Source organism: Mauremys mutica, chromosome 18 (genome assembly GCF_020497125.1).
Source record: "Mauremys mutica isolate MM-2020 ecotype Southern chromosome 18, ASM2049712v1, whole genome shotgun sequence".
NCBI lineage: Eukaryota > Metazoa > Chordata > Testudines > Geoemydidae > Mauremys > Mauremys mutica.
In genome coordinates, this window is record NC_059089.1 from 21,201,600 (window position 1) to 21,225,499 (window position 23,900).

Consider the following 23,900-nt stretch of genomic DNA (forward strand, 5'->3'; position numbering starts at 1 on the left):
AACTCAACTCACCCAAGCGTCTTTCCTTTTCTCCTCCCAGGAAGTCGCTGGAGGCCTTTAGCTCGGCTTGGCTCAGTGGCAAATCTAAAACGAAATCCTGAGCGCTGGGATGGCTCGGGTTTACAGAGTGAGGGCAAATGCAAGCTCAGAATAAAGATGGTCTTTGAGTCATCACTCCACAAGTGGCTGCTTGCAGCATCTCAGCCAGCAGAGAGCCGGCCCTGGGTGGGGTAAACATTCCTGATAACGATACTTAGCACATACGTAGGGCCTTACAAACATCAGTCCTCGCAACACCCCTGTGAGGTAGGGAAATATTATTATCCCCATTTTACAGATGGAGAAAATGAGGCACAGATAGGTGAAATGGATTTGCCCAAGGCTTAGAACTCACGAATTATTGGCTCCTCACCTCAGGCTTCATGCAGTAGCTCATGCTGACAAAATCCCCTCCCTTAAAAAATAGACTGCAGTAGTAGTCCCAGGCACTGCAGCATCACTTGGAAGATCTTTTGGACCATTATTATAGTGCATAGAAGTAGTGGATGGGATTTTCCAAAGCACCTAAGTGACTTAAGAGCACTCAGAAAAAGGATGGTGACTGAGGAGCACCGGGTTTCTTAAGTCACTTAGGCATTTCTGGAAATCCCACTCATTGGCTTTAAGGGGAGCAGGTTTAAGCCCTCAACATAAAAAGTAAAAGCTAGCAGGAGCATCTTCATCTCTTGCCTGTGGGTGGAAAAATCTCATTTCAACCAACAGAGATTCCTATGGCCGATTGACCAGCAGAACGGAGTGGGGGGGGCTGGGGGGGGGGGGGCGGCAACATGGAGCCCTGCGGATGGAGGGAAACCTCCCTGCCCCAAAAGAAAAGCACGCTCCAGTTCAAACCAAGGTAAGCTAAGTTGAAATACCTGCTTCTCTACGAGGCAGCCATGAACCACTACTAGCTAGCAATGCTGCTACATTTGTAACATCTACCACCGCGGAGTGAACAGGTGATAAATCAGGTCCCACCTGGCGTCACACAAAGACCATCCAGAGCCCACGCCACACAAACAACTGATGGGAAGGCAGTGACTGCTGTACATGGGGTTCTATGGATCGAACCCTACGAAATACCGCACATCCTGTGTTCAGAGCACAGCGCTGTCAAGGGGGCATTTGTTTAGATAGCCGGACTATCTGCTCAGGGAGCTGTTGGCACTGCACAGTGTGGAATACAGGGTACAGGGAAACATTCCAGGTCATGGAAAAAGGGAAACAAAATAGAAAAAAAATAAATCTGAATGGTCCACAAATCTGGTCAATTTTCCACCCCACCCATCAAGAACTGACCCACTGCAAGAGCCGTAGCCCCTCTTCTATTCGCAACCAGAGAGCTAAGACACCCTGCAAAAGAGGTGGTAAATGTGGACGTACTTTCACAGTACTGAGATCCATGGGGTGTTTGATAATATCGTGATAGTCATGTAATTCCAAGGCCTCTGCATCGACAGGCTTGTAAAAGGGCCATGCGTAGGCTGCGTGTTTCTTAGAGAGCATCTCCTTCAGGATGCTGTCACAGTACTTGAGGTGCTCCGAGAGTTTGCCCTTTTTCCCCGCATGCTGGGGGACCTCCCCGTCTTCGAGGTCTTTCTTTGGTGGCTTGATTGGCCGGCCGCCGCTCTCTCGGCGAGCGACGACTTTCGCCTGCTTGGGGTCTGACAGCGGGGTGGGCGACTCGCTCCGGCTGGCAGTGATGGCTGAGGTGGTGGGCGTGGTCGTGTCTGCTTTTCGCTTCACTCCCTTTTTCTGAAACAAAGAACAGGTGGTCGGGAATACAGGTCCTGCCTGCAGACCGTGCTGGCACGGGACATTTCGGGGCCTGATCCTGCTCAGCCAGCACAACTGATTCTTGCCACATAGCCTGATTCTCCTCTTACTTACACCGGGTTTGCACGGCTGTAGCTCCATTGACTACAACGGGAGTTGTCCCTGAGTATTACTGATGTGAGGAGAGAAACAGGCCCTTGGGGAACAACAATGTTTTCTTGCAAAAGTCAGTTTTTACTAGCCTCTTTAATATGCAAAATATATGGGTGACTAGGAAATGAGTTATTTGTGCACAGAGTGCATCCGGAATGAAAGAGACTTCTGTGCAGTGTGGATTTAGCAGGCAGAAGATTTGGGTTATAAATTTGCCAATTCAAGGGTTAATTCTGTGGGAAATGAAAAAGAAAATCCCAAATAATAAGCTCCATGATTATTAACAGACGCAACCTTATCTCACCTTGTGGCATGAATCTGTAAATTTATGGTACAGGTAGTTCTGAAGTGCTAATGCCCCCTTTGGCCGGAACATGTGAAGAGGATTTAAATTATAGTCATGCCATTTACGGTATTAGGACTTATTTATGTTTGTACGAAGTCTAGCACAATAGGGTCCGGATCTCGATTATAACCTCTGGGTGCTACCATGACATCACTAGTAGTATCTAGCTCTTACATAGCACTTTTTATCTGTAGATCTCAACGTGCTTTTACACAAAGGAGACCAATCTCATTATCTCCATTCTATAGGTGGGGAAACTGAGGCACAGAAAGGGGATGTGATTTGGCCAAGGTCCCCCACAGCAAGACAGTAGCAAAACTAGGACTAGAACCCATATCCCCCGTGTTCCAGTCCAGGGCTCGCTATCCTCTACAGAACATTGTTAACACCCCGGTTTTAAAGTTAAATTTCAAGCAGAAAAAAAAAAATCTTGTGTCACTAGATTAACACTTTCATCCAATTTTTTTCTTTAAAAAAAATGGTATTCAGCCAGCAGCTGTTTGGAGCAGTAATTTAATTTACTGGGAAATTAAATTAGCCAATTAAATAGTAAAATACAGGCGTACAATTGGTAGCAGGATACAATCAATAAGAAAGACAGAACTTGCTGATCCTACTGCTATTTCTCGGGGTCTCAAAGCACAAAGCTGCTTTCAATACCTTCCAGCTGGAGCGCCCTCCTGCAGTCTTCACTGTGACAAAACTCCCACTGATTGCCCTGGAGTCAGGAATGCAGGATCAGGCCCTTCCTGATTTGCGCTATGCCCGTTTGAAACGAAAATGGAGCTGTATGTTCGTTGGGCCTGCTCTTGCCAACCTGAAAGGAGCAGTCCTACCAAAATCTACGGGACAACTGGTGAGAGCAGGGAGTTCTTAGGTGGGGTAGGGCACTGGGCCCTCAGAGGCCCTTACGTTCATGCAGCCTCGTAGCTGGCTAACTGGTGGTGATATCTGTGGAGTTGGAAAGTCAAATGCAAAGGGAAGTAACTCACGTTTCTGACCAGTGGTTGCCCGTCTAAAAACGCGGCGCTGCAAAGAGAAAGACGGTTGGTTGCTCGGTTTACCTTGACTACAGGTGGCGTGGGAGGAACCACTGTCATAATCGGAGCAGCAGGAGGAGGGGCAGCGGCAGCAGGAGGAGCGGTTACAGGCGGGACGTTTGCGGTGATGGTTGGCACAGGCGTGGCGGCGATAACGGGTGTCTGAGAGACAGCTGGAGGGACGTTCTGGAAAGGGGCTGGCGGGGAGACAGATGACACGGCCGCTGCTTGCTGCGCTCCTTTAAAACAATACAATTAAACACATGTGACACAGCACATTCAACAGCCACTCCGCTAGCTCGACCAAGAGAGGCTGTTGCCTCTGGACTCTACAGCAACGACCGTCTGGACCTTTCCGCTCTCTCTGCAGTGTCTGGACGCCCATATGTGAGCAAACTGCTCCAAGCCCTGACAGTCACTCTGCTGTTCTGGGACAGTTTCTGTTCTGTCCAGTCTCTCTCAGAACTAGCCTGTGCTCAGCAAAGAAGGAGACCGATGGGAGGGTAGGGAAGGGTGTGGAGTCTCTAGAAAGGACGCTGAACTGTTCACAGCAGGAAAACCTCCACTGGGTTCAATCTGCTTTTGCTACTGCTCTGCACAGCTAATAATAAATACCACTAGTCTACGGGGCTGGGTAACAAACTGATTTTTCAGGTCACTGCAATCCTGGCTTTTTTTTTTTAAAATGTCCATTTTGGGTCAAACGGAAAAGAAAATTTTTTCAAAATGTATCGGTGAATTGAAAAGTCAACAAAAAATTCATGTCAGGTCGAATGAAACGGTTTGTTTCCATTTCAACCATTTTTAAACATGTAATTTTTTTTTTCTTTTAATAAAAGAAAGTTTTGAACAAAAAGCATCACCCCGAACCGGAACATCGAAACGGTTCGTTTCAAAAATGTCAAAATGAAATGTTTACATTTTTCAGAATTGGTTTGTTTTGTTTTTTTCCAACCAAAACAACTCGGCAAAGCTAACAGGAATTCACAAAATGTTTCCATGTCGCCAAATCTGCATTTTTCACCAAAAAAGTCTCACCCAGGCCTACTTATGCGGCACTTTAACTCCATAGACCTCAAGCCTCTTCACAGAGAAAGTTCAGGTAACTTGCCCCTGGTTATGGTGCAAATGAAAAGGGGAACTGGGAACAGAACCCAGGATTCCCAGACTAGTGCATTATATGCTACACCACGCTGCCATTCCTGTTATAGGGTGGCGGTAATCTGTCCCACAGACGTAGCTGCATTTTAATACAACGTGCAAAAGTGTTTGGGTTTTTTGTTTTTAAAGTCCCAGCACTGTTCTATTGTTGATTAATGAAATAATTCTTTGCACTTCTACAGCACCTTCAAAAGACGCTTTACAGACTTAGTGCCTTAGCTGACATATGTGGAACTTGAGGCACAAAAGGCAAACTGACTTGCCCAAAGCCAGTCAGATTTCATCTACACAGCAACTTGCTCCTGTTTCGTTAAATCAATGCAAACCCGTGTTTTCACCCCTGTGATTTCAATGGGAGTTAGGAGCTTAAATGCCTTTAGATATCTGGCCCTTAGTCTCTCTGTGCTCTGGAGAGAATAGCAGTGTCCTCCCTCACAGGCCTGCCATGAGGATAAATACATTAAAAGACTGGCAGGCAGGCAGATACTACGGTGATGGGCACCCCATAAGTACCTTGGATAGATAGACAAGCAGGATCCACACGTCCTGAATCTCATTCAACTGCTCTGACCATTAAGACCACACACCTTTTCTACCCTCCTAATTGTGTGTCTAGTCAGGCAGGGTGGAAGGGAGTCAGGAATCAGCAATGGGCTTGCAACATTGATTACCATCTGGTCAGGTCAGTACCTGCACTCTGTGCGCTCGCTGCTGGCTTGCGACCTTTGCCTTTAGGGACCGGTGGTAATAACTCAACTTCCTCCTGGGGCATCTGGGCTACTTTCTGCAGAAAAATCTTCTCCAGGGCTTGCGCCATGAGGACGATGTCATCCGTGGGCTGGGTGGACAGAACAAGGTAGCACTAGCATAATGCACCCGTGAGAAGCAAGGAGGGGCTGAAAGCCTTTACAATCGCGTTGTTTCATTTATCCCCTAGCCGGAAATGTACACCGTCTTCCAATGAATAAATGCTCCATAGCTCTGAGAATTAAATAACTCTTTACCCCTTCTCTGGTGTTCACGCCAGCCTCAGTTGGTATGTCTACACGGCGATAAAAAAACCCCCGCAGTACCAAGTATCGGAGCCCAGATCAACTGACTCAGGCTCAGGCTGCGAGGTTAAAATAGCAGTGTAGAGGTTTGGACTTAGGCTGGAGCCTGGGCTCTAAGGGAATGTCTACATGGGGATGAAAAAAGCCTGGTTGGTCCAGGTCAGCTGACTTGGACTCACAGGGTTCGGGCTCCAGGGCTGAAAAACTGCTATGTAGACGTTGGGTCTTGGGCTGGAGCCCAGGCTCTAGGACCCTGCAAGGGGAGAAGGTCTCCGAGCTCAGGCTCCAGCCCAAGCCTGAACGTCTACACTGCAATGGGATAGCCCCGCAGCCCAAGCCCCAGGAACCTGAGTCAGTTGCCCCAGGCCAGCCGCAGTCGTGCTGTGGGTCTTTCATTGCAGTGTGCACGTACCCTCTGACTCCTGTCCTCGACCAGCTGGCAAATTACAGCCTCTAAATACAATGAAGAGCCAGAAGACGGCTTCCTTTAGAAGCCCACACCATTGCTGTCCCACATATCAGTTCGGAAGCAGTGAGCTGCAACGGAGGAGCTGCCAATCCCTGTCTGGCAAAATATTCAGGAGAAGAGAATAAACACCTTCCTCGCTGCAGTACCAGCTAATTAATGTATTTATTTCAGCTCGCTCCCCAGCATGGGTCAATGATGAACTATCTTAGGAAAAAGAATACAAGGAATAAAAAGCACTTTAAAGCCAAAAAAAAAAAAAAGCATATATAAGCAACCAACAAAGTGCACGAGAGATTTATGGAAGAACGCATGAGGCATGGACAGCGGATATAATGATAGGAGTTATTTACCTGCCCTCTGCTGCTGAGAGGAGTATCTGATATTAGTTACTACTGGACAAAGAGAATAACACTTAGCACTTAATATTTCCACTTAACATCTACAAAGCTTTGTGCAAACATTAGCTAATCTGAAAGAATTCCTCCGTGAAATTAAAGGGCTGAAGTCTCGGCTGACTCGCTGTGTAACCCCAAGATATTAATTCTACCTACAGTTAAGAACATATTTGCCATTTTAACCAGGGAGGGCAAAGAAACATGCAACACAAAGACAGCTTTGTACATTTAAAAGTAATATGATTACCATTAATGGCATTGCCAGGAGGGTTTTAGTGCACAAGTTATCCCTAGTCAAAAGCTGCAGTGGAATAGCCACCCGCAGGCTTCCCTATTCAGAGCCACAGCTAGGAGTTTGTCTGCATTCTTTACCTTGTTGTAAATGTAACAATTTGTAAACATTGTGTTGAAATCCTGCATGCATTCACTGGCACTCCAGTAATAGTTATGTTCCAGTCGCTTCTTAATTGTCCCCATGTCCATCGGGTTTTTGATTATTTTGTGATAATCCTGTTCAAGAAACAGTAAAGATGTTACACGCAACACTGCTTTGGACCTGTTTGTTCACAGGATTTGTTAGCCAGCTGCTAAAAAGCATCTTCCTCCGTTCCCAACCTCCCCTTCACCACATACAGACACACTTCCATTCTCTGCTCAGACTGCCAAAATAACCTTTGCTTTCACTTACTCCTCAGTGGGGAGATTTGAGCCAATCTCTTAATTTTATTTTTAAAAAGGGGCTTTATTCGTAAACCTCGGAATTTCTCAGACATGCTGAAAGATCCACACATAAAGGGACACTATCAACGTAAAAAAAAAAATCAAGTTTCCCGCAAACATGTTGTACCTGATATTGGGGGAGCGGAGGGGAACAGGTTTTTCAACCAGCTTTCCATGGAACATGGTTTCAACCCAGCTGTCCCCCTAACCTGGTTATAGATGTAATTTTGGTTTGTAGCACAGAATGGAACAATGTCGTTTTTTGTCGCTAGACCAAACACATAAGAACATAAAATGGTCACACTGGGTCAGATCAATGGCTCATCTGGCCCAGTATCCCGTCTTCTGACAGTGGCCAGTGTCAGATGCTTCAGAAGGAATAAACCGAAGAGGGCAATTATTGCGTGATCCATCCCCTGTCGTCCAGCCCCAGCTTCTGGCCGTCAGAGGTTTAGGGACATGCCTCCCTGATCATGTTGGCTAACTGGACCTACCCTCCGTGAACTTATCTCATTCTTTTTTTAATACACCTGTGATCCAGTGGATGCTAGAAACGGGGGCCATTTCTGTAGCCAAAGCTGTAGCACAGACAAGATCTTAACAACGGATCAGCTGAACTTCATGAAGCTGTGTTACCAGCTGGTTTTGCCTCTGAAATGGGTAACGTTTCCAAACTTGGGCATTAGAAGGAAGGGTCACAGCATCAGCTGATGAACATTAGCAATCAGTTCGGTGCCACTTCCTGCTTTCCAAGGGCTTCCGCTTTAACTGGTGCCTAACCAGGCAGCTGTAGATGCTGCGATGACACAGGGCCCCCTCCCAGTGGGGGGGGCGCAATTTGCATATCTTGGGGGACGGTGAAAAGATCCCTGTTCCTATAGCCACGTGAAGCCCTATATGACCATTGACTATCTCTGTGCCCAACCCCAGGGAATGATCTGAGAGACCAGCTATGTCTGGAGCACACAAGGAGCAACCATCACGTAGCTGCTAAGGATGAAGTGGAAAACTCGGTTTCCTGGCCTGTGTAGGTTTGATTTAGACCATGTGTGAAAAAAGCAACTGTTCTTCCACCGTTTCCTTAAATTTCTCCCTGCCCTTCCCTTAGGACCACCACTAAACTCCTCCGTAATGAAACTAAATCCATTAAAAAAAATAGATACAAAGGAGAACAGTGGCATTGAAATATTACACAGGCATTAACGTATTTTACTCTTCAGGCAAGTATTTTAACTAGAGCCTATCAACATTATGGACTTCAAAAGAAGATCTCGATCCAGTCCATAAACTCAGGTAATAACTAGTGGGAACTGGAGCTCTCCCAATTGAAATCACAGAGTGAGACTTTGCGGAGTCGCTCTTGCAACCACCGAACCGTTCAAAGCAGCCAGAGCTATCTTGATGCATGAGGGCGTGGGGCTCGCGTCTTTATAAAAGAGGCACCTAGGTCTTGCCCTCAGTTGCTGCCTGCCTGCCTGACCAGGATCAGAGAGGACAAAGGAAAGAGCATGACTCAGATCACAGAGGGAAAGAAGCTCAGAGAAACTCCATTCACCGGTTAGTCATCCGGCTTTCTCCTGTGTCCTATGGCCTACACAGAGACTGACACTCAGCCAGGCTAGAAGCAGAGGACGAGAGGCTGACGAGAGAGCTGGAACGTCAGTGCTGAGCGGGAGAGTCACTGTCTGTGCTATTTCTTCTTCTTTGGGTCCGGCATTCCCAAGGCAGCTAGCAAAGAGTTGCCCCTTGATGATGGGCATTCTCCTCTTTTCTTCCTTGGCACCAAATCCAGTAAAGCCAATTGGAAACACAATTTAAACTGGCCTGATGCCAACGTGTGGTGTTAGTGCCGGAATGCTCGCAAGCAGACTTAAAGGCAAGGTCTCTCTGATCTAGCTTGTTAGGTCAGGATGCAATAGGCCCTATACATCCCCAATGAGAACAGCTTCCCCCTCCCCAGTGGGGGACATCAGACAGGAGGCACCTTTCCCATAAAGCGAAGACCCTGCTTTCCTGGTGGTGTCTGATTTTCAAACGGCAATCCTGAAATGTCAGAACTAGAACAAGGCTGAAAACACGCCTACCACTTTTAACTAAAAATTAACCCGAAATAAACCCTTTTTCTCTGCAACTAATGGGATGGGCAGGTAGGTCAAAGCGGAAGCCAAGGTGCTCAGAACCTCTGGAAATCAGATGCATAGTCCCTCCGCTGCTGCGCTCATAGTCTGAGCACGCAAGCTGGAGTTAGCACCAATTTCCTTGAAAGGGTCCAGCAGTGGCTGGCTTGGTGCTGACTCCTGGAGCGGAGATCTGGGGAGGCAAGTTCATGCTAACCGTTAATAGGGAAACTGTCTTTGCTGTCAGGTGAATGTGTGCAGACCGTGGTGAAGTCAATGGGAGCTGTGGATGTACCTCTGGAAAAGGAATTGAGCCCTTGATCTTTACGAGATGCAGCAGGAACTAGGATGTTCAGAGGTTTCTTTTAAAAAACAGCTTTGTGTAGCATGAGTTTATGAGACAAAGGCCTTGTCTGCACTTAAACGGGCTTGGTGGTATAGTTATACTGGGAATCCTCCCCCATGGAGAGGCAAAAGAACGTTTTTACTGGTATAGCTTAAACCAGCTCCCCGAACAGAATAAGCTAGACTGGCAAAAGGACTTTTTCCCCCACTTATAACTGCATCTGCTAGGGCTTTTGCCAGCACAGCTAGGTTGATTAGGAGTGTGATTTTTTCACACTCCTAACCAACATGGCAATGCCAGTAAACCTTTCTAGTGCAGACCAGGCCAAAGTTAAGAGAGTCTGACATTAAGTGAAAACACTATTTCAGTTCTTGAGTGTTCCAGCTCCTATTCCTGACTCAAAGATTTCAGGGACATCTCCTGCTCTTGGAAAACCCATTGCATAATTCCAAAAGGCAGTCCTTATGCTCTTTCTTTGAGCATACGCCAGAAGCTATTAAGGTAACATTCTAATCTACAACAAAAACTCAAAAATAGCAGAGGCCTCAGGCGCTTCTTAATAAACAGAACCAAAAAATAAAATAAAATAAAAAATCCATCTAATAATGGATAAGAGTTAACATAACTTGGACTAGTTTCGAAGAAGTCAGGTCTGTGAAAGGTCATCTCATATTCAGGGTACTGTGAAACAAATGACTACCCCACTCGTTTCGCTATGCAGGGGCCAGTGCTCAGCACGGCAACTCTGGGGAGTTGTGGAATCAGAAGGAACCTAACAACATTTCACTTCACATGAGCAGAAATTGCACATCGCTAAAGCAGAGCTCTCCTGGCAGAGGACACAAAGCAAAGGAAAGAATACTTACCGGTAAATTCAATTTAATTGCATCGACGGGTTGATAGAAGGGCCAAGCAAACTGATGCTTCCACAAGGTCTTCACCACAACATTTTGCATGTACTGCAACTGGTTGGTCTTCCGCCCGGGCTTGTTGGGGTTGGTAACTTCTGGGGGGGGTGGATTGACAGGGCCCTGGGGAGCCTGTATCGCTGATGTGACCGTTGACATTTTCCTACCTCTGGGTCTCAATTACTGTTGCAGCGGCAACTAGGAGATTCTCTGTCTTCCTTTATGCTCCCTGAATGGGATTGACATCCCATTTCCAGGGCCCAACCATGCAACCTAGACCAGGAGAGAGAGGAGGAAGCGGTGGAGTGTAAATACAGACGTTTAATTGAAACACACATGTTCAAAAACAATACACACTCTAGACATGGCTAAACCCAACCCCTTCACCTGATCCTAGGGTGACCAGATGTCCCGATTTTATAGCAACAATCCCAATTTTGGGGTCTTTTTCTTATATAGGCTCCTATTACCCCCTACCCAGTCCTGATTTTTCACACTTGTTGTCTGGTCACCCTACCTGATCCACTGCATTTGCTGTCAAGCTCAGATACCATAATGATGGGCATGATACAAAAACCTAGATGCAGAGATTAGATCAGCAGTTCCCAAACCCATGGACTGCAGAGCACTTGCTAGTGATCTATGGCAAACTGGCTGGTCTCATGATGCTGGTTCTGGCTCCTTGTTCCATCGGCTTCTACCAGCATCTCAGATATTCATTGCAAAGAAGAATCTGGACTGTACAGAAGCAGCTAGAAACAAAGAGGAGGAGCCAGCTGTGTCATACACAAACATTTGCTGCAATTGTCCTAGGTACATCGCATCATTGAGAATTGGCTCTTGACTGGAAGGGGAGGTGGTCAGATTAATTGCTAAAGGAAGACGGCCCCAGAGATGATCTCTCTATTTAGATGCGCTCCATACCATGAAGTTCTTTAGGGTAAGGTCCGTCTCTTACTAGGCTGACTACAACATGCACCCAGTTTCCCATGGGGGTATCAACAGTGCTCCTGCAAGTCAAGCAACAATCGAAGAGTTTGTCAGCCCCGGAACAGACAGACAGAGAATATTCCGTTCTGTCTTTTAATGGCACATCTGAAATATGAGTCCACACAAAATTCCACTACTTTAGTCCAGGTTTTCTCTAGCACGCTCCTGGATGACAAACTCTCTAGCGTCATTATGTCTTGGATACCACGCTGTAAACAGCTTTGTTTTGTCATCTTCCATAAACATTTGATAGTTCAACCCACATCAGAACCACAGCAACATTTTTTCACAGTAAAGAGACCACGCACTCTTTCTATTGGCAAAATATTTAAAATACATTCAGACAAGTACACAAATACTCCCGCTGACATATGTTTCTAGGCTATGTGGTGAAAACCCGGTCACAAAAGGAGGGAAATACAGAAGCAGCAGTGACATGTGAAGAGGGAGACACTGCAAAGAAACATCCTAGACAAAATTCTCATTTAATGTATTTTTAACCATCATAGCTGAAAATCAAGACTAAGCGTAGAACTTCAACCTACCTTTTGAGTAGCTGATTAGATGGCAGTAAACACTGAACACTTATTTAATTTAGGGGAGTTTTACAAAAATAGAAACATGCATCTACATAAAAGAGAGGAATGATTAAATATAAATATTCTCAGTTGAACGCTGGGAGCCAAGGCACAAGCTCACACGAAGGAGAGCATTCCATGAACCTCGCTATAACCAAGAGAACAAAGTGAAAGTATTCTGTGATGGCAATGGGATAGTGACATAAGAGGCAACTCGGCCAATCAGACACCGCTTTGGGTTCCAAAATAGAATGCGCAGAGCCAATCAAGACCAAGCTTGTCTGTGCCCAGGAGGGGCTCCTATTTCAAAAAGGGTTTTGTGTAGAAAAGTGTTTAATCCCAAACAAATCCATGTCTGGTGCGTGCACGTGTGTGTAAAACACGGCAGCCCACCTACGATGTGTACACAGAAAACAGGAGCCCAAGTATGACTCTAACCAGCATCTATTCACAGGATGTAAAAATTCTCTTACATCCTAAGAAAGTATAATAAACCCTATCATCAGCTCCGCTTCCACAAACTGAAGGTCCTGCAATGGGAAGATCCATCCCCTTTTCTCTGGCACCACGGAATCCATGGGGTTCAAGCTCCATGGGGCAAGGAAAGGTAGGTGTGGGGCCATTCTCTACAGCACTGTTCCCCTCAACCCTCACATAAGGTAATGCTGTCCCCAATTGTGTCCCCTTTGCACAGTGAAACCTTCCAGCTAAGAGGGTTTTGTTTTTGTTGAGTGTCATTGACAGACAGAGACTGGATGGGAGCCGCAGGTGGGTGGGGCGACTGGAAAAACAGCGACGCTGGTGTCATCTGGTCACCGTTTTTCAAACTTCACAAAGTGAACTTAATTCAGCATTTCAAACTTTGAAATACAAAAAGGAAAAAAACATTTTCGCAACAGTTTTCCCTGTTTATTGACAAAATATTTCAAAATTTTGAATTTCAAGAAAAAAATAACAAATCCAACAGGAATTTTTAAAAAATTAAATGTCATAATGTTTCCCCCTCCCTTTTATCTCACTCAACCCCAGCTCTGAACTAGGATTCTGTGCAGATTTCAGACACCCACCGACTAAGAGCCATATATCATCTAAGAAGCACATATAACCCTGACTGCAGCCCTTGGGGTACATCCTTCGAATCTAATGTTTATTTCAGTGTTTTGGTTAATGAGCTGAACCCCCTTCAAAGACTGAAATTAAAAACAAGAAAATTTGGGAACAAATTTTTTGAGGCACCCTTAACTGCAGGGCATCGGTCACTTTTTTTAACTGTATGTGCCACCTCTCAAGATTGCCTTCTATTGTGTTTTTAAATTACTGAGGATAAACACAAGATCTTCAACAACAAAAATCCCGGTTTTGTTAGAACTTCCCTGCATCTTCTCGTCCTGTTTTCATAACATTCTAACCTGAAGAGATGTTATTTTTTTAAGGCACTGGACTAGCATCCAGGAGATAGTGGGTCAACTTTCTATGTGGTCTTTCTCTGTGCTTCATCTTCTCATCTGTACAATGGGGATAATCATACCACCTTTCTGCCTTATTTTGTCAATCTTGTCTAATTAGATGTAAACTCTTTGGGACGGGAGCTATCTCTCTTCCTATGTTTTTTCTAAAAGATATGCTACAGTGCAAGCAAGAATTATTTCAGGGAAGTTCCATGGCCTGTATTATAAAGAAGGTCAGACTAGGTGATCACAGGGGTCACTTGTGGCTTTGTAATCTTTGAACATGTGTGTTTCTACAGCACCTAGCACAGTGGGGTGGGGCTGATCTTAGTTGGGGCCTCTCCGCAGCACCGTAATATGAACAGTAATTAAGTAAAACTTAATTACATAAACCAGAAAGGATCTTTTAAAACTTTAGTTTAAATATCAAGAAAGTTAAGCACTTTAGGGAGAACAAGAGGTGGGACTGTGACATCAGAGGCAACTCAGCCAGTCCTCCTACAATTGACCCTAATTTATTTGCATACTGCAATCCCATTGGCTACAATTAAAGATGGCTCTAAACCAAAACTCTGCATGCCAATGCTGCTGAAAGTGTGATCATTCAAATCCTTGATCTTGCAGCTTGAGACCAGATCTAGTTAAAATGTGCCTATTTCTGTGTTTTTCATACTGTTAAAGCACCAACACTGGAAATGGAAACAGTCATTACTAGCATACAGAAGGCTTTAATGTGTATTTGCCAGCTGATTCATCACTGTGAATGAGAGCACTCAGTGTGTCAGAGCTGAGAGAACTTCTCCCTCAAGCTGGACCTGGGAGTTTTGCTGTATGATTTATTACGTATAGAAACACAAGAGGATGCTGGCTACTCAGTTCAGGTGAGTTTTTATCTCTTCTTATGTCCAAGGAGCCCAGTCCTAATCCAGCCTTGAAACACCAACATTTGCCAACATTTTTTTCCCCCACTCAAGATAGTATTTATTTGTACATGTGTTTCACCGTTCAATGGGTCACAGATCTGTAAGAGCATTTATACAGAGACTCAGACTATTGCAGTTTTCTTTCCTAAGTGAATAAAGTAGGCTGTTATGCTTTCAGCACACACACACACTGAGAAATTAGATAAAAACAAATACTCCTGCTGGAAGGCTGCAACGTAACACTACTTTATTTCTTATAATTCAGAATGATAACATACAAGAACCTAAAACCAGAGAGAGAGAAAACAGGCTGCTCCCTAAGGCAGCCAGGCACAATTCACCTCACCTTGCTTTAAGCTGACTCTTTCCAGAACTGACTCTGTGGCTGCAAGCTTTCTTACAGAGTCCCCGCGCCTGCAAGCAGGACTAAGACCACCACCCCACCACACCCACTCGAAATGATAGCTTCCAATTCCAACACTCTCCTCAATACGCCACACAGTCCTATTGCCTGCCATCCAGGGAGACTGGACAGAGTTATTTTCCATGTACAGTAGCACCCACTATGTGCTAGGCACTTTCCAAATGCTTAAGGATGGTCCCTGCTCTGAGGAGCTCACAAGCTAAGGGCAGACAGGGTAATGCCAGATGTCACAATTTGCAAGGTTCATGAGACTTAATTACGCTTGGAAGACAGTATACAGAAGACATGGTCTCTGCCCTGTGAAACACACCAGGACGCCTAGAGGAAAGTTCAGTCACGCACCGGGTTTAAACCAGATTGAAATAGGAGCAGGAATTCTTAGGAGACACAAGGTGGAGGGGATGTCCCTCCTGTTCTCACTCTCCCACGCCAGAAAGGGGAGAAGCCCTTCCCGGGCTTTGACTAGAGGAGGGGGAGTTGTGCTCTCCCTCAATCCTTGAACCCTCGCCTGAATAGCTTCCTGTTTGTTTGCCACAGGGGTTGCTTTGATTTAGCTTTTCCTCTCTTTTTTACGTCTCTTGCCCCCATCTTTAAATGACAAGCAAGCGGTGGGGTAGCAGCTTTGAGGAATTTGGAACAGGGAGGGTTAGCAGCTGGCAGGCAGGGATGAGGCGGGGATACCAGAGTGGGCAGCATGGGAGCTGGCATGAAGACAAAGGCAGGGGAAGCTTAGCTTGTTTGCTGTCTTTAGTATGGGGCGAAGTCTGGTCATTTATTAGATCCATGCACAACACCCAGCCCAGGGGGGCCCTGATCTTGGCTGAGGCCTCTGGGTGCTACTGGAATAGAAGTGCTAAATCCTAACAACAACAGGCAAAGAGTGTGTGGAGGTGGGTTTCACGAGAGCAGCAAAGGGGGTGAGCGCGATTAGGGGTCCCCCTTCCCTTTGGCATAACTCCACCTCCACGAGAAGCTCTCCCGCCGACAGAGCGATGTCCCCACTCGCGGGTAGGTCGGTGCTTCGGGGGCGTGGCTTATTCACACCCCTGAGCGACATCAATTATAACGACATAAGTGGTAGTGCGCACAGGCCCTGAGAGACCAGAACGTGTCCAGCAAATCTCCTGATGTTTCCCCGATGAGCATCACGTGCCAAAAGCAATGGAGCAGGTCCATATTGTTGCATGGCCACTGGCAGAAGTAAAACACACAGCTCTAGGCCTTAGCTTTGACTGCAGTGTATGTTGATGCACACGGGGCAAAATTTTTAACCCAGGCAGAGGTTTGCCGCAAAACCTGTATTATTATTTACTCTTTGCATTTCCGTAGTGGCTACAGCCCTAGGTGTGGGCCAGGATCCCATTGTGCCAGGCACGGTGCAAACACAGAACTCCAAAGAGCTTACAGAGTGAAATTACGTGGCACGTGGCTCAGATTGTAAAGCCCCAATTCAGCAGAGCAATTGAGCACATGCTTAAGTCTCGTTGACATCAACCATCAGTTATTTGTACGGCAGTAGCATGCAGGAGCCTCAGTCGTGGACCGTTGTGCTAAATGCTGCACAGACGCTGAACAGAACGGCGGCCGCTGCCCCAAAAGAGCTTACCATCTAAGAGCGAGCTTAGCATGTACTTACATGATTTACTGCATAGAGACAGACTTAAGCATGTGTTTAACTTTGTGCATGTGTGTGTAAGTGCCTTGCTGATCAGGGCCTAAACTGAGACTCGTATTAGCCCTTGAGCAATATTTTTCCATTTTAAATCATCTCTTTTCCCCTGTATAGTCCCCAGCTCTGTAATTCTGAGGAACCATAAAAATGGCTCTTGCCGTTTTTGGCTGCCTGTCTGCAATTACTGACATTGCCACTTTAAATCTGACCCCTCCATCACTCAACGTAAGGGCCCCGCGCTGCTCTGTCCATTGTAGGAGATTGCTCCCAGTTTTAACAAAACATCCGAAACAAAACCTGAGCCCAAAGTGGACGAGAAATCTCTGCTTCCACTGAGTCACAGACTGTTCCGCTTAAATGCGCTGCAGCCTTCCCCACCGCGGAATCTGGCACGGCTGCGGGTTTTGGCTCCTCACCCAGCCAGCCTAGTCATCAGACACACAGCCGGGCTTGGAGGATTTTTCTTTTCTTTTTTAGCTTTGCGTGGCATGCATGGGCCAGTCGCTGGAGCGACAGTTGGCCTGGAGAAATCAGGTTAATAATTCCCTCCGTCCCGAGGATAACATCTCACCCCACTGATGGAGCCCACGGACTGGGGGAGCCTGTCTGAGAATAGGCTATAAAGCCCCGTGCCAGTAAGCCTGCTGCTTTGGCTAACGGTTCTGCCACCTCCTTTGGCAACGTGGAACACTGAACAGACTGCTCAGTCCACTGCTGCTCTGTGTGGAGCAAGGGAGGGTGGGTTTTCTTAAAGCTCGTCCTTATTGCAAACTAAAAGGGGAGGTGCTTTGTATTCACGTCTGAGCCCACCAACTCTTTCTTACTGCAGCAATCTGCACGGGTTACTTTGACAGAGCTGAGAAACAGGAAGAGTCCCAACCCACCCAGAAATGAGAACATAAATCTTTTTTTTTTTTTGCGAGGGGGTGGGGAGGGTGTCGGGAAATAGGACCCTGCTTCAATCAGGAGCCCCAATTACTTCAATGGGTCTCCCACTACGAGGAGCTTGATCAGGGCTGGAGATCGTGTATCCGACAGCCCCTCCCTTAGGGGCTCCAGAGAAAATAAAAAAGTGACTTACAGAAATCCTTCCCCGCCTCCTGCCCTGCCGGAGCCCTTCAAACAGCCTTCGGGAGCTTGTGACACATGGGAGTAGGGAGCTGTGCTGCAAATGCTAGGGGTGTACAATTCGCAAACAGGACTTGGAGATGGCCAGTCGCTTGAAGTCAGCACTTGCCAGATAATGCGACACAAACCTTAAGTCACCCCTTAAAACTTGGAAGGGAAAGTGGAGAATCCTTGCAGCTGGCATCATGACAGGAAACTGGGATTTTGCTTTAGGATGCCACTTTGTTACACTGCAGATTCCCATGATCGGAAAGTCCCCATTGGCCTCCGTTGTTGTCATTGTTTCCCAGATCATTAACTCCAAATGCCACGGATTTATTTGTTAATCAGAATAACTCCAGCTAAAGTCTGAGATTCCGAGTTATGGTCACAATTCTGCCCTTAGCTCACCTCTGCGTGAGAGAGGAAAGAAAAGAGCGCGTGGAGATTAAATCAGTTACTTGGCTTTCGACTTGGGTGTTTTATACTCACGTGATTATTTTGAAGGATTTTGGCCCATTGGTCTCTCGCTGGAGATTATATGAGCAGGTGTTTCCTCCGAAGAAGCCAGGGGGTCCCTTAGGTAAATACAGATGGCCAAGATTTTCAAAAGCAACCGGCGATTTCCAGGAACTTCATTTTTGGACACCCGACTTGAGACACCTACCAGGGGTCTGATTTGCAGAGGACACGTGCTCAGCGCGCGCTGAAAAAAAGCAGGCCTTGTAAGGATGCCTCAAACAGGCACTCAAGGTTACTAGTCAGTATTGGAAATTGTGACTGCGTACGTGTTGGCAGCGTTTAGAACAGTTTTTTGGCCACCTCTAATGAACGGAGGGTCTACCAGATAAATATGGACTAAAGCATTTATTCCTGGTGGTGTATTAATGTTGCGATATGCCTTACCACCCGCCTCCAGAGCTCAGTTTCTTATACCCCGTTCTTGCAAGCATTCAGACGTGTGCCATGCACCTTTGGAAAGAACTTCCTGCACAGAGACCTGCGGCTTTTAAAGCCGTCATACCGGGAACAACAGAAATAATCTCCAAACATTAGGCCAGGCGACGCGTCCCCAGGTGGTGCTGTCACCCACCGTGAGCCCGTTTTGACTCTTGGAAAGACATGCTGTGTTGCTGCTAGTTTTGGGGTTCCGCATGGTTTTAATGAAGAGGCTTCAGGAAACAAGGAGCTAAATGAGCAGCAGAAGAATTTGCTCTCTGTCTGGGACGCCTAACTGGAGTCAGTTCCTGAGGAAGAGTTGCTCCCTGGGAACCGGGTGTCGGCACTGGGCTGAGAGTCCTGAAAGAAGGGGTTGCCCTGCATGCTGTTTGACCATTTCATTTCAAGACTGGAGTAGATGTGCAAATAAAGCTGCAGCTGATTTCTGCTCTGCTGGGTAGCTAGGCCCGACACATGCTACCAATTGGCAAACAGGGGCTGGAAAGGGAGACTGGTATCAGAAGAAGGGGTAACAATGTGAAGATTCTATTTTAAAATGCGCGCACACACACACACACACACCCCTTTTGAAATTTTTTTCCCCACGTAGGAGTGGCAGCACAAGAGGTACTTGATTCGTTACTCAGCCTGTAAGTGCTTTGGGGGGACACCCCATCTTTTTGTTCTGTGTCCATACAGCACCTGGCACTACGGGACCCTGGTCCATGACTGGGCACCTCAGTGCTATGGCAAGACAAATAATAAATAATAATATGGGATGGCAGGTCCATTCTTTAATAATTTCCCTGACAAACGAGCAGACAGTGAAACTCCAGGTGTAGGGATATAGAAGGAGAGTCCAGGCTAATTTCAGTGCATCACATTTCCCATCTCCTTCCCCTGCCATCAGCCGCACCCGCGATGCCAGCTTCGCACGCCGTTTGACAGCTTCACGCTAAATGTTCTTCCACGCCCGTGGAATGCCATCTCTGAGCCCATCGGCAAGGCCTCCTACCTCCCCGTTTTCAAATCCCTCCCAAAGCCCCACCTCTGCTGTCTTCAGGGAATCCAGCTGACTCATACTGAGAGGTAAAACATCTAAAACTAACCTTTGCCAAGACCTGGCCATGTACCACCGACACGTCTGCTTATTATTAGCGTTACAGGAAACCCTAGAGACTCCAGCCAACATCAGAGCACCATACACACGCTGAGCTAGAGTCCCTGCCCTCAAGAACCTGAAGGAAAATTAGCGCAAGGTCACTAGCAGAACCAGGACTAGCACCTAGGGCTCCTGATTTCCACCCCAGTGCGCCTAGCCCAGGGGTGGCCAACCTATGGCTCCGGAGCCACCTGCGGCTCTTCAGAAGTTAATATGCGGCTCCTTGCATAGGCACCGACTCCGGGGCTGGAGCTACAGGCGCCAACTTTCCAATGTGCCGGGGGGTGCTCAACCCCTGGCTCTGCCACAGGCCCTGCCCCCACTCCACCCCTTCTCACCCCCTCCCTGAGCCTGCCGTGCCCTCGCTCCTCCCCCTCTACCTCCCCCCAGCCTCCTGCACACCACGAAAAAACGGATGGGGTGGGGAGGGAGGGGGAGGCACTGATCGGCGGAGCTGCCGGTGGGCAGGAGGCGCTGGGAGCTGGGGGGGAAGCTGGTGGGGAGGCACTGCTGACGTATTACTGTGGCTCTTTGGCAATGTACATTGGTAAATTCTGGCTCCTTCTCTGGCTCAGGTTGGCCACTCCTGCCCTAGCCATTAGACCACACCATGTCCCATAGGTTGTCCCATTCCTAAACGATCACTCTTTAAAGCAGGATCTCTAAAGGCCTGGACTCTACCTTCCTTTCCATCTGGAAACTGCCTCGGCCATTCTATGCAATGCCAATAATGAACATTATTAAACATTCATCCTCCGGCAGCGATCTCCTGGAAACAGACTTTCCAAGTTCAGGCAAGAAAACTAGATTTCTGCTTTAAATAAAAAAGACGGTGGCATTAGTACAAAGCCCAGATGACACACACATAATAGGAGCATTTGTGTATGTCCAGAAAGCAGAACACAGGGTTCAGAACTCCTAGTGGGATTATCGTATGTTTCCACCGTAGCAGGGTTTTTTTTTCCTTTTAAAGGATGTGATCTGCACTGTTAAACTAAAATGTAAAAGCGCAGAAAAAGCAGCCAGTTCTTCGGCTTTTCAATCTGAGTATTGTGCCCAATGCACGTTTAGAAAGAGAACCACACGCTCGCCTTGATTCAGTCGGATTTTATGTTAGGAAATTATGTACAGTCTTTCCGCTACAGCTAGCAGCATTTGTCGTAATTGTTTCCTTTCCCACCCTCCCACTTCCAAAGAGAAAAGTTGCTGGACAGAAAGCTTTTTGAAAAAGAAAAAGAAAACCCTGTACAGAACAACTCCAAGCAGCACTACCACTGCAAAAAGCTACAGAAAAAGAGAGCTAAGCAGTGAAAGCACTGGTCTGGAATGCAGAGACCGGGGGTGATTCCTGGTGCTGCTGGCCGTGACACACCACGTGACCTTGGGCAAATCAGTGTCTCTGTGCCTCCATTTCCCTTCTGTAAAATGGGCATGACAGTACTTCCCATCACACACGGCAAAAATCATTAATGTTTGTGAGGTGTCAAATACTGCAGTACTAGGAGCCATATAAGAATCTAGATGATGCTGTATGGTTCATTTTAGAAACAGGACCGTTACTTGACATCTGAAGAAATTGCAGAAGCTCAGATCACCATTCTTTTGATAGTTCTTCCCACAATATTGAGGCAATCCGTGAAAGGGCTTTTAAACAATAAATACGAAACCCGTGTAGGTCCCTATAAACAGGTATCAATTAGGGAAGGTTTGAAGTACTTCCAGATTGTGCTTGTAGACACAACCACATTCAACTTCCATCTGGATTCGTTTTTAAGAAGATACAGTATATGCAACAACATATCCCTTCTTAATTATTTTTTTTAAAGGCACAGTAGTTCCAAAAGGCATGTTAGGCAGCACAGTACATACAGAGGCAATGCAAAAAAAAATGGGGTCCTACATTTTTCTTGCCAGTCAGAAGATTATCGTCCCCATATACATCTGATATACAAAATGCGTAATTCTGGATAATACTGATTTGTATTGTCTCGTTACATACACATAAGAATTCCTAATGCCTTCAGGAGAGCCAGACACATGGCCCTGAACAGGACCTCATCCCAAGGTTCAGCTCAATACGAACACTGATAATTAAGACAAAGTTCCAAACGCAGAGACAGAACTACATGCCGCCTTGCTCAGAAGCATTTCATAAGACACAACATAACTACTGTGTTGATTCAACAAGAAAGCAACTCCCATCACCAAGATTTCCCTCCAACACATTCTTTGTGCCAGCAATTGCTTCTCTTGCTCCAAAAATAGAACGAAATAAAGTCTCAGATCACAAAATAGAACGGGTTTGCTGTAAGGCAAAAATATTAATGACGATGATTGTTTGCTTTTTAACTTAATTAAGGCTAGGGTTTTCAAATGGGGCCAAGTGAACGACGCACCCAATTCTCATTACAATAGTTGGGTTTCTAATGCCCTTAAACTCCTTTGAAAACCCGGGCTGAAAAGCACAGGCACTTACTAATTCACACTGATGATAGGGAAACCCAACACAGGCGACGAACTTAGCAAAATTAGTGAGTAAATCGACAAGTTAAATAAGTAAGGAGGCTGCATCACAAGAGGTACTTTGTCAGAATCAGTGAACTAGTATTTCAGTTTTCATGATGGATACCTCCCAGTAAATACGTGAACTGAAATATATTTTAAAAGCAAAGACGACGTAGGTTACGTCTACACTGCGCACGTTGCTACGGCGTGGCTGTGCTGCCACAGCCGCAGGTGCACTGTGTGGCCGCTGTTGATCGCCAGGAGAGAGTTCTACCAGCAACAAAATAAAACCACCTCCAACGAGGGGCGGTAGCTCCATCGCCGGGAGCACCGCTCCCACCAACGAAGCGCTGGCCACACCGGCGCTTTTCATCGTTAAAACTTTTGTCGTTCGGGGACGGGGGGGCGTGTTTTTTCACACCCCTGAGCGACAAAAGTTTTAGTGATGAAAGTGCCAGCATAGACAAAGCCTTAGACTTCATCAACAGCAGTTGTACTGATTTAACAAAATTGGTTTAGAAACGAATTCATTTTAATTGGCACAAACTCTTCATGTGGACACTCTTCCACGGGCTTAAAAGTGCCTTAAATCAGTAAGGAATCAACTAAGGTCTTATCTCCACTTAAAAGATTTGCCGGAATAGCTTATACCAGTTCCCTGAACGATATAACCTATACCAGCAAAAAAGAATTTTTGCCCATATCGCTGAGTCTACAACAGATCTTTTGCCAGAATAGCTATGATGGCAAATCCACACCCCTAACTCACCACACTATGCTGGCAAAACTAATAAATGTGGACCAGGATTAAGCTACATAATTTTTTATTAAAAAAGCCAATTTTAGGGTATGTCTACACCAGGGGTGGCCAACAGCCTGAGAAGGAGCCAGAATTTTCCAATGTACATTGCCAAAGAGCCACAGTAATAAGTCAGCAGCCCCCCTATCAGCTCCCCCGACTCCAACCTGCAGCACCTCCTGCCCGGCAGCCTCACCAATCAGTGCCTCTCGCTCCCTCCCCACGCCTTCCACCCGGCCACGATCAGCTGTTACGCGGTGCGCAGGAGGCTCTGGTGGGAATGGGGGAAAAGCAAGGGCATGGCAGGCTCGGGGGAAGGGGTGGAGTGGGGGCAGGGCCTGGGGCAGAGCAGGGGGTTGAGCAGTGAGCACCCCCTGGTACATTGGAAAGTTGGTGCCTGCAGCTCCAGCCCCGGAGTCGGTGCCTATGCAAGGAGCCGCATATTAACTTCTGAAAAACTGCATGGGCTCCGGAGCCACGGGTTGGCCATCCCTGGTCTACACGCTTAAACCACTACAGCAGCAGTCACTATAGACACTCCCACCAGCCCTGGAGACCCCATTAAAACAGGGCGGTGACCCACTTTATGGTCCTGACCCACAGTTTGAGAACCGCTGCAATATACTATACTGGCCAAGCACCCCGAGTGTGGATGCAGCTACACAGACAAAGCTGCACTTTTACCAGTATAACTTATTTCACCGCTGCCCCCCAACCAAAATAAATTATACTGATAAAAGGGCAGTTTTGCCAGTGTAACTGCGTCAGCCCTAACAGCCCTTGCTGCTGCAGTTACGGTGGCCAAGGTTCACACCTCTTCACGGGCCTGAG

General features: G+C 46.7%; 1 protein-coding gene across 6 annotated transcripts in view; it reads right to left on the minus strand.

Moving 5' to 3' along the window:
- BRD3 (bromodomain containing 3) overlaps positions 1 to 23,900 on the minus strand; it is a 69,998-nt gene that overhangs the window by 23,744 nt on the left and 22,354 nt on the right. For 2 of the 6 annotated variants that reach the window (XM_044993175.1, XM_044993170.1), the window contains exons 1-6: positions 12,058 to 12,246; positions 10,481 to 10,795; positions 6,804 to 6,941; positions 5,206 to 5,353; positions 3,379 to 3,593; positions 1,423 to 1,794 (exon numbers count right to left, since the gene is read on the minus strand). In XM_044993175.1, the coding sequence (XP_044849110.1) occupies positions 1,423 to 1,794; positions 3,379 to 3,593; positions 5,206 to 5,353; positions 6,804 to 6,941; positions 10,481 to 10,681 (1,074 nt within the window). In that variant the 5' untranslated portion in view covers positions 10,682 to 10,795; positions 12,058 to 12,246. Of the gene's footprint in view, positions 1 to 1,422; positions 1,795 to 3,378; positions 3,594 to 5,205; positions 5,354 to 6,803; positions 6,942 to 10,480; positions 10,796 to 11,039; positions 11,059 to 12,057; positions 12,247 to 18,156; positions 18,318 to 23,900 lie in introns of those variants that run through there. The other 4 variants (XM_044993171.1, XM_044993172.1, XM_044993173.1 and 1 more) reach the window with 3 other exon arrangements.